At 37.6% G+C, this 11,120-nt stretch overlaps 1 protein-coding gene across 30 annotated transcripts in view; it reads right to left on the bottom strand.

Moving 5' to 3' along the window:
• Nucleotides 1-3,521: 3,521 nt before the first annotated feature.
• Nucleotides 3,522-11,120, bottom strand: part of LOC109889671 (CUGBP Elav-like family member 2) — a 69,090-nt gene continuing 61,491 nt past the window's right edge. For 9 of the 30 annotated variants that reach the window (XR_004209764.1, XR_004209769.1, XR_004209770.1 and 6 more), the window contains 2 exons: nucleotides 10,764-10,944; nucleotides 3,522-9,690 (listed from right to left, as the gene is read on the bottom strand). Coding sequence is in view for 12 of the 30 variants with exons in the window: in XM_031823195.1 (XP_031679055.1) it covers nucleotides 10,817-10,944 (128 nt within the window). In the remaining 18 variants the exon portion in view is untranslated. Of the gene's footprint in view, nucleotides 10,945-11,120 lie in introns of all 30 variants that reach the window. The other 21 variants (XR_004209775.1, XR_004209779.1, XR_004209780.1 and 18 more) reach the window with 8 other exon arrangements.

Raw genomic sequence — 11,120 nt, 5'->3', positions numbered from 1 at the left:
TCATGGGCCACATATTCCCAGATGTTCATAAAACAGCCACACAAGTGGTCTCTCGTTTCTAGCCCAAATTTTGCGGGAGGCATAAAAAGAGTAGGTTACGTGTGTTTCAATATTCATGTGTTGGCTACACTATACTTCGAATGTCCCTCAAAATCTTCCCATTGTCCAGTGGTGTAAAGTACTTAAGTAGTACTTTAAAGTATATTATTTAAGTAGTTTTTGGGGGTATCTGTACTTCACTATATATATTTTTGTTAACTTTTACTTTTACTTTACTACATTCCTAAAGAAAATAATGTACATCTTACTCCATACATTTCGCTGACACCCAAAAGTACTCATTACATTTTGACAGGAAAATTGTCCAATCCCCTACGGCCTCGGATCTGGCACTCACTAAACACAAACACTTTGTTTGTAAATTATGTCAGTGTTGGAGCATGCCCCTGGCTATCTGTCAATAAAAACAAACAAGAAAATGAGTGACAGGTAGTTAACTTTGGGCACGCTTTTCATCCGGACGTGAAAATACTGCCCCCTATCCCAATTTTAAATTATTTATACTTTTACGTTTACTTTTGATACTTAAGTATATTTAAAACCAAATACTTTGAGTTTTACTCAAGTAGTATTTTACTTGGTAACTTTCACTTGAGTCATTTTCAGTTTAAAACTTCTTATTGCTGCAGGGGCAGTATTGAGTAGCTTGGATGAAAGGTACCCAGAGGTGCCCAGAGTCAACGCCCTGCTCCCCAGTCCCAGTTGCTAATATATGCATATTATTATTAGTATTGGATAGAAAAAACTCTTAAGTTTCTAAAACTGTTTGAATGATGTCTGAGTATAACAGAACTCATATGGCAGGCAAAAACCTGAGAAGAAATCCAAACAGGAAGTGAGAAATCTGAGGTTGGTCGATTTTCAACCCAGCCCCTATTGAATTCACAGTGGGATATAGATGAAGTTGCACTTCCTAGGGCTTCCACTAGATGTCAACCATCTTTAGAAACTTGAATGAGGCTTCTACTGTGTTGTGGGGCTGAATGGGAGCTGAATGAGCCAGGTGTCTGGCAGAGTGCCAAGGGCTGGTCACACGCAATTCACATGATAGCGATCTGCATTCCATGGCTTCTCTACACACAAAGGAATTCTCCGGTTGGAACTTTATTGAAGATTTATGATAACACCCTAAAGATTGATTCTATACTTAGTTTGACAAGTTTCCTCGACCTGTAATATAACTTTTTGAAGTTTTCGTCCGACATTCGGATGGACCTGCACGAGCATTTGGAGTTGTGTACTAAACGCGCTAACAAAAGTAGCTACTTGGGCATAAATAATGGACATTATCGAACAAATCAAGCATTTATTGTGGAACTAGTATTCCTGGGAGTGAATTCCAATGAAGATCATCAAAGGTATAATTTATAATGTGATTTCTGATTTGTGTTGACTCCAACATGGCGGATAATTTTATTTATTTTCTGAGCGCCGTCTCAGATTATTGCATGGTTTGCTTTTTCTGTAAAGTTTTTGGGAAATATGACACAGCGGTTGCATTAAGGAGAGGTATATCTATAATTCCATGTGTATAACTTGTATTTTCATCTACATTTATGATGAGAATTTCTGTTGAATTGATGTGGCTATGCAAAATCACTGGATGTTTTTGGAACTAGTGAACGTACGCGCCAATGTAAACTCAGATTTTTTTAATATAAATATGAACTTTATCAAACAAAACATACATGTATTGTGTAACATGAAGTCCTATGAGTGTCATCTGATGAAGATCATCAAAGGTTAGTGATTAATTTGATCTCAATTTGTTCTTTTTTTTCCCTCTCTTTGGCTGGAAAAATGGCTGGGTTTTTCTGTGAGTTGGTGGTCACCTATCATAATCGTTTGTGGTGCTTTCGCTGTAAAGCCTATTTGAAATCGGACACTGTGGTGGGATTAACAACAAGATTACCTTTAAAACGGTATAAAATACATGTATGTTTGAGGAATTTTTATTATGAGATTTCTGTTGTTTTGAATTTGGGCGCCCTGCACTTTCACTGGCTGTTGTCATATCATCCCGTTATTTAACGGGATCAAGTATGACAATTGAGGGCTTTTTACACTACTGCCGTTGTCCTGCATTTGGGTATTTTAAATGTGGTTACCATACCCGGAGGCTGCCGTTTCAAAACGAATGCAATCAACGCTAACCAGGTTCAACTGGGGTATAGCCCCATGGCATTAATCGAATCCCACATGTGGCTCGATAGCTTCATGTTGAATATATCATGGGGCATTTGTAGTCTGTAGAGTGTAGTGTAGTGTATAACTTTCACCTTCTTGCTGATCACTTATGATTTACCACCTAGATTATGCGCAACATGTGTCTTCTCCGTCATGCACGTCTTCTAAACCCTTCCATTTTGCCCAAAGGCCACTTTCACAAGCAGTCACTGACATGCGCTTAGACGCAAGCACATATTGCAGTAATAGGACCACAGTAGAAACACAGCTATTTGGCCAGTAATTCCCTTTTTATGATTGAAATGTATGGGAAAAGTGTATTGGTTATACATTTAACCAGAACGAAAATGCTTTGAAACTACCTCAAATTACTCAGGTTTGAGGTAGTTTCAGTTTTGCATGTGATGGCTCTGTTCTAAAAGCCTGACGATAATTATAGGCCTACCCCCTCAAAAATGCACTAAAAACGCATTGATACGTCAAGTAATTAGAAACGCTACTTTTATAATTATGAAAAACAATGAGTGTCTGGGTTTTCTACGTGATAACAGATCAACTGTCCCTCTTATTCAGTAGCATGTCGTTATGATTCTTGCATCAATGAATAACTGTAAATGAAATGTAGTTACACTAGTGAGCACTAGATGGTGCCACTGCAGCTTATTTTGCCTCAGTCTTTCTAAGCAGAGCCCAGTGATGTATAAACACAATAACCTTTTTCAATAGTGTGGCAAAGGGGACTTCAGCTGTTCCTGGCCATCAGTAGTACTTACACTGATGTTCTTGCAGTTCAGTTAGTAAACATCTTGACACCAAGAAATTTGGTGGCATCCTCAGAACCGGTCCCAAATCTGAACCTGCAATGTTCCTTTTCAGACAGAGTACTTATGCTACCGGTGGTGCTTCTTTTGATCAAAATCAAAACACAAAAATAATCACACACACTCATAACCTGCAAAACACTAATGTGTATACAGGCTTCTGTATATTAGACAATTAATATACTAGTAAACCTTTCATCCATAAACTACAGCAGCTTCTTTCATTACAACCCCCAAATCCATGGTATGCAATTAGGCTATTGTATATTAGAAAATCAATATACCAATAACCTCAAATTATATCAGCTATTGATTGCTTGAAAGAAAATAAATAAGCGAAGAGAACGACAATGGAGAGAAACAAGTTAGGGAGACAGACACTGGGGAGTTTGTAAATGTCTTCACAACACTGGACAGGTACTGGGACTACACAACAGACAAAGACACATTCAATATTAGGGGAAAATGGTTTAATTTTGGAGACAGAGGCAAAGAAACACCACACATGAACAAACATTTACCAAATAAAACATCGACTTGGCTTTCCAACTACACACCACGCATTCTATGGTAAAAACAGAAAAATCTAACGACACAGGTAAAAAGCAAAAAGCCCAGAACTAAAACAACAAATAATTAACTTTCTATTAAACTAATACATTTATTTATCCATCCACACAAGTTGCCTATAATCAATCCGGATGGTCATTTATAATAACCATGTGGACAGAGCACAATACTACTAACATGAAACTTACCACAATTTTAGACCCCCCACCCCAAAAAAGTGAATAACAAAGTGAGGAACATGTAGAGAGCAAGTTGATGATCAATCAAAATTAAGGTTATTTTAAGAAATAAAACATACTACCAAAACTGTTCTCATTGACAACCACCAAGAAGCCTAACTCAGGACCCACATTCAAGGCGAGGCCTTATAGAGAGGCCAGACATTTTTTTCCAATATAGATTTTTTTCTTTAATTATTTCCAATATAAAAAAGCTTCACTGGTAGAAAATACATATGAACAACCAGTATTGTAGAAATTGGAAAGAGCCTGTTTTTGTAATTTTGTTATTTTCAAATCCCACCCAAGTTTTAAAAAAGTTTGTTAATTAAAACAGAAAATCACTACTGTAATAATGCTTTACAGATCAGATAACATCAAGATGCACCGCGACTTTGGTTTTTCTCAAGACAACACAAACATCTATCAAATCATTTATGTGGAGAAGAACATGAACAAAGAATTCATATCAATTATTAATCAGACAATAAAAATGGTACAGAACGAGGACAGATAGATTGTTGACCAAGACAATATCTAAGGGACGCAAAGCTACCACATACCTTTGTCAAATAGCACTTCAGAGTATGAGAGAGCAGTGACAGAAATACTGAGACTACATCCAATATGGCACCCTATTCCCTATCTGCCCTGGTCAAAATTAGTGCACTATGTAGGGAGTAGGGTGCAATTTGGAACGCACTCCCAAAAATGGTGGTTGTGACGGAAGCCCCCGAAGTGAGTCTCAAGTTCCTTTACCCTGACCCATGTGTGATTTTATATTGTGCTTATATTTCAACATTTTCAGTAACACTTCTTTTTACAATAGTTTTAGAACTAACTACCTGTTATAATCAATTCAATATTAACTAACATTGGTTATCAGTTTGTTGTAGCCTACATACTAAATTATTTTTTCGAAAACTGTCATAAAGACAAATCAATGTTTATAATATGGCACACTTCCCAGGTTTTGGTTGATGCAAAAAATGATATTTCTATTATAATCAATAAATCAATATACAACCACTACCATTTTGCCAAATAACAAGCATTCATTAATATACATCGTCTGTGACTGTACCGTAAAGTACTCAACTCTGTCACTCACCAACAAGGGGATTTGTCTTCAAAAGTTTAGGGTTGTTTCTTGTATATTAATTTAAAAAAATTACTTGCCAATGTGTTCAAATTCACACATCACATTAGAACAAATAACTTGACACAAAGTGGGGGAAAAAACAGAGGGCGATTTAGCCTTAATGACACACTGGTATCAATATAATAACATGCATGCCAAAATAAAAAATAAAAGAGCGTTACCTAACTTCAACAATCTCTAATAATAACAACCAAGGCCTAATAGTATCTGTGTAGGCAGTTTCTAGACATATAATATGGCACTTTGATTATTGTATTGCATTTGGATATAAAAACACACTGCAAAAAGCACATGCTCCATCATATTGAACACAAAATATTTTTTTAGTAGTAGTACCTTGGTAGTTCTGGGAAGTGCCACCAACCCATGCTTCAAAGACAAAAAGATTAGCAAAAAAGTGAACATTTCCCCTAATATTTCTGCTAATAACTGACACAAACCACTCCCATTCAACAAGCAAAACTCCAAACTCCTCTCAACAAGTGCTGCTAGAACTCCCAAGCTAAAACTGATGCCATCTGTGGTGATTTAAAAAAAAAAATTAAAGTGTTTAAAAATGGCAACAATTGTGCATTTTGTGTCTTGTTAATCCCAAATCTGTTGCGAAAGACACCTTACGCAGTGCTTGCATCTTCCACACAGAGCTGAATCTCAAACACAAAGGACCCTGAGTTGACAACCCTTGTTTAGAACCATTTGGGTCGTAGTCAATAGGGCACACCGTAGCAAACCGGAAAATGAAAACAAGCAGATCTTATTGGGCAAGTTCAGATCGTCTCCCATGCTTGATTCTGTTTTGTGCCTAGTGAATACGACCCCGGTACACCTTTTTATTTTTGGGGAACCTTTCTTTGGGGGGCTGGATGTAAATTATTTGAGCTGACCCATCAGCTTCGCAGTTCAACTGACAGAAAGTAGGCTAGTCCATTATCACCCCTATAAAAGACACACTTCTGTTTGGAGTAGTAAACTTTTATGCTGAAACATGGAATGCTTTTGTAAACCAACACTGTTTTGGTGGGGGTGAGTTGAGCAGTGTTAACACATAGATACTGTGCGTAAGTTTTGAATAGAAAAGTTTTTTTAAATGTGTGATAAAATAATATCTTATCACCAACAAAGAAATTCAGTGTGTGTGTGTGAGGGACCAAATAAAAATTCTCGCTCACATTCAGGGGCTCCGAGTGTTTTTACTGTCACAAAACAAAGTGTGTGTGTGTGTGTGAGAAAATGGGCACCGTCACATATTGTAAGAAGTTAAAATACTGTGTGTGTGAGTTTGACACATGGGCACTTTAAAAACAAAAAAGCATCATCTGTCTTCTGTGTTAAGAGACATTATCTTTCAATACAAGGCATCTACACTAAACAAAAACTCAAACATCCATTTATCAAATAAATTCTCATCAAGAAGAAATTCACCAAAAATTCTCAAGTACCTTAAGTAAGAATTTAATACTAAGTTTAAATCGTTCTCTTTTTTTAAAGTAGGAAAAAACAAATTCAGTCTATATACTCCCCAAGATGACACAATGACAATCTATTATCTGATGTGTCCAAAAAAAGCTAATAATCCATAAAGGAATTCTGACAATACAGTGACTTCAGAAAGTATTCACACCCCTAGACTTTTCCCACATTTTGTTTTGTTACAGCTTGAATTTCAAAATTGATTAAATATAGATTCTCTTGGTCCATGGCCTATCCACAATAACCCATAATGTCAAAGTGGACGCGGACGTTTTTCAAAATTGACAAATTAATAAAAGAATATAGAAATCTGAGTATTCAACCCTTTTGTTATGGCAAGCATAAATAAGTTCATAAAATAAGTTGAATGGACACTCAGTGTGCAAAAGTGTTTAACATGAATTTTGAATGACTCTCTCTGTACCCCACACATACAGATAATTGTAAGGTCCCTCAATTGAGCAGTGAAGTGCAAACACAGATTCAGACCAGGGAGATTTTCCAATGCCTTGCAAAGAAGGGCACCTATTGGTAGATGGGGCAAAACAAAAAAAGACATTGAATATCTCTTTGAGCATGGTGAAGTTATTAATTACACATTGTATGGTATATCAATACACCCAGACACCACAACTCAGTTGCCGGAGAGGAAGGAAACCGCTCAGGGATTTCCCCATGAGGCCAATGGTGACTTTAAAACAGTTACATTTTAATGGTTGTGATAGGAGAAAACTGTAGTTACGCAAAAATACTAATTGAAAGAGTGAAAAGGAAGCCTGTACAGAAAAATAATATTCCAAAACATGCATAATGTTTGCAACAAGGCACTAAATGAATACTTAAAAAAATTGGCAAAGCAAATCGTTAAGGACTGAGGAGTTTTTCAGGATAAAAAAAAAACAGACAGAATGGTGCTAAACACAGGCTAAATCCTAGAGGATATCCTGGTTCAGTCTGCTTTCCACCAGACACTGGCCGATGAATTCCTACACACAAGGCCAAATCTACACTGGAGTTGCTTACCAAGAAGAGAGTGAATGTTTCAGAGTGGCCGAGTTGCAGTTTTGACTTAAATCTACTTGAAAATCTATGGTAAGACCTGAAAATGGTTGTCTAGCAATGATCAACAACCAATTTGACAGAGCGTGAAGAATTTTTAAAAGAACAAATGGTCAAATTTGCATGCTTCAGTTAGGCTGGCACCTAGCCAAACTTAGCTAGCCTGGTTAAATGACCTTCCTTTGAAAAACGAGAAAGAAGAGGAAATAGTACGGTTGGTCCATTTTGAGACGCCGTAGCCAGTATACACTTCCTCAGTAAGAATGAATCTAACTCAAGAAATCTGTCATTCATTTTGATGAAGATTTATCTTAGTCGGGGCAATTTTACATTAAGTTGTTTCGTGCAGGATTTGTCAATTAAAACATTTGCATGAAAACGAGTCGTCTCTTGTTGCATGACAAAGACTTTATTAAAGAATCCCTAATGTTGACCAATCACCAAAAAAAACAGCACAGAAGTCCAAACGAACAAAAACGTCACAAAATTTTGTCATTATATATTCAAACTCCACCGAACTGTTTCAGCTGGGAAGCACGCGGACACATTTACCCAGAAAGACTCACAGCTGTAATCGCTACCAAAGGTGCTTCTACAAAGTATTGAATCGGGTGTGAATACTTACTTAAATGATACATTTCTGTATTTAATTTGTCAATAATTTGTGTCAACATTTCTGAAACCATGTTTTTCACAGTCATCTTATGGGACATTGTGTGTAGATGAGTGAGGGGAAAAAATCTAGTCATCCAATGTGAATTCAGACTAACAGAATGTGGAATAAGTCAAGGGGTATGAGAACTTTCTGAAGGCACTGTACATGTAAATAAGTAGGAATTACATCACCACCACGTAATGACATTTATTTTTTCGAAAGGTTGTGTTGATCGAGCAAACAGTTGTTTTTTTAATCCTCTTTAAAAACTTGAAACACTTAGACCCTAGCAGATGACATTACAACATAATCTACAAAATAACCCCAAAGTTAACCTAAACTTCTATAGATTCAATGGTATAAAATATAGGTAATCTAAGTGTGCATTTAAACCACAGATTGTCTATTTGTGAATCGGTTCTAAAAAGTTCATGTAGGTAGTCATAGCAAATCTACCTTTTAATTGTGCCGTAAATATTTTTTGGAATAAAGAATAAAGCTAAATAGGTAAATAAACTTATATTTTCATTAATGAAAACCAAGTCACCAACAGCCTTAGCGAGAAAATTGAAAATCTTTACAATGCCTTCTTGAATATTAAATGTGAAAAGCCATAACAACGCACTGAGGGGAATTCTGGTTGATAATCAGACTTGTTTTGAAAATGGTTTTGCTAGTCGAGTGGTCTTAGTGTGCAGCCGAAATGGCACCCTATTCCCTACATAGTGCACTACACTTTTGACTAGAGCCCTGGCGGCAAATAAAAATCTGTGCACTAAATAGGGAATAGGATGTCATTTCAGACAGAACCTTATAGTATGTTGTTTCAGAAGCCAGCATATTGCTAAATGGCACAAAGTAGCACTGTGCCGTGCTAGTCCCTGTATTAAAACTTTCAAGTGAACTTTAGACCGAGAGAAGAGGTTAAAAGAAACAACATAAAAACAAGCAAATTACAAAATTAAAAAATAAAGAATAAACTATCCCACAGGCTTTTAAAACAATGTTTTTTTTCTGCATTTGCTAAATAGTCTCTTAAATGAAATAAGCGCAGGTAAGATTTCACATTGATTTTGCTTGTCCTCCCTCCCTTCCTCCCATTACATTTATACAGAAAAACTAGAGAAAAATGAAGTTACATGCGAAAGAAATTGGACTTATCCAAAATGGCAGCCTATTCCCTATATAGTGCAGCACCTAGCACTGATCAAAAAGGCTTTGGTCAGAAGTAGTGCACTATACAGGGTGCCATTTTGGATACAACCAATCAGGTTGAGCTATGGTCAAATTTCATATGTCAAAGGTCAGTGGGGGGGGGTGTGGTCAGGTAGCCTATTGGTCAGGCGAGCTTTAGCGAGACATCAGAGACAACAATGGTGGGAGGATGATGAGGAGTAGCCGGGAGGAAGAGGAGGAGTTTTGGGTTGGCTTTCAACACCATGAGGACATGCTAGGCTAACGATGAGCAAACAGGCATGGAGATTTTTTCTAAAAAAGGGAAGAAAAAACACGAAAGGAGAGAGGTAGAGAGAGCGAGAGAGAGAGAGAGAGACAGAGAGGGAGAAAGAAGTTAGCCACAGCACAATAACCTTTCAAACATGAGGCACCAACAACAACGACAAACAATGCCAACCACCACATATAACATAATGACAATTGGGGATGTTTCCCCACACACACACACAAAACAATACAGTTTGATACAGGAAATGACATCATCAGATTAGGAAATGACATCACTAGACGTATGTTAGACAGTCAGACATGCACATACACGTGGCACTCAAAGTGATCCATCTCTAACCAGTCAGTCCCTTCAGGAGAGACATGGATGGATGGAATGATTGGAAGAAGTTAATTATGAAAAGAAGTGAGCTGAGGTAGCCCCAGCAGCTTGACATTGCTTGGTTTTAAGAAAGAAAAAGAATGAGAGATGGAAGCAGAGAGAAAAAGTGAAAGAGCTTCACATATTAAGTGGTAACAGATCAATGCAACAGACTGAAGCCCAAGAGCTCTGATAGTCTGACAGGATGAGGCGTGTGTCTGATCCTTAGTCAACCCGTCTATTTTAAACCTAGTAAGTAGATATAATGAAATGGTACAGAAATAATAAAATCTGGTGTTCCCTCTTAAATATCACAACACAAAATACCCTTTTGACCACTGGCTCTAGTGATAGCTATAAATAATCATATAAATTAACACACTTTATACCACTCTTGAAAATTACATGATGAAACTGTAAAAGGAATGGATGCAGTAATAATAGACATGTAAAGAACATAACCGGTTTAAGATAACAAGACCCCAGTGGAGTGAGTCTGAATGACACCTACGATAGTAGTACGGCGCCCCTGGGGCCAATTAGGGTTAAGCGCCTTGCTCAAGGGCACATCGGCAGATTTGTGACATTGTCGGGTTGGGTATTCGAACCAGCGACCTTTCGATTACTGGCCCAACGCTCTAACCTCTAGGCTACCTGCCACCCTATTAATTAAGTCTTTGCTGTGGTGATCAGATGGCCTTGGCTTTAGTCGTGGGTTGGGTAGACTTAGACTTACCCGTGTAATGCTAACATAGAGCCTGGGGAAAATGACCCCTGCCCTGGGTAAGATCAGTAGGGTTTGCTGTCGTTCTTAGAGCGCTTCAGCTGCACCTTGAGCCTCTTCATGCCGATCTGGAAGCCGTTCATGGCCTGGATGGCGGCCTGTGCCGACACCGGATTGTCGTAGCTGACAAACCCTGAGGAATGGAGGAAGGAAGTTAGGGCTAGTGACATACCAAACTCAAACCAATGAGGCAAAAAAAACAAGTCTTCAGAGATTTCCATGACATACCAGGGGGCTGTGATCAATGAGTTCGACAGATAACAGTCCTAAATAACCCTAATCTTTTCCAGAAATACAGACTTCAAATCG

The sequence above is a fragment of the Oncorhynchus kisutch genome, linkage group LG4 (assembly GCF_002021735.2).
Source record: "Oncorhynchus kisutch isolate 150728-3 linkage group LG4, Okis_V2, whole genome shotgun sequence".
NCBI lineage: Eukaryota > Metazoa > Chordata > Actinopteri > Salmoniformes > Salmonidae > Oncorhynchus > Oncorhynchus kisutch.
Note: the sequence above shows the minus strand (reverse complement) of the source record. Positions and strands in the feature narration are given on the sequence as shown.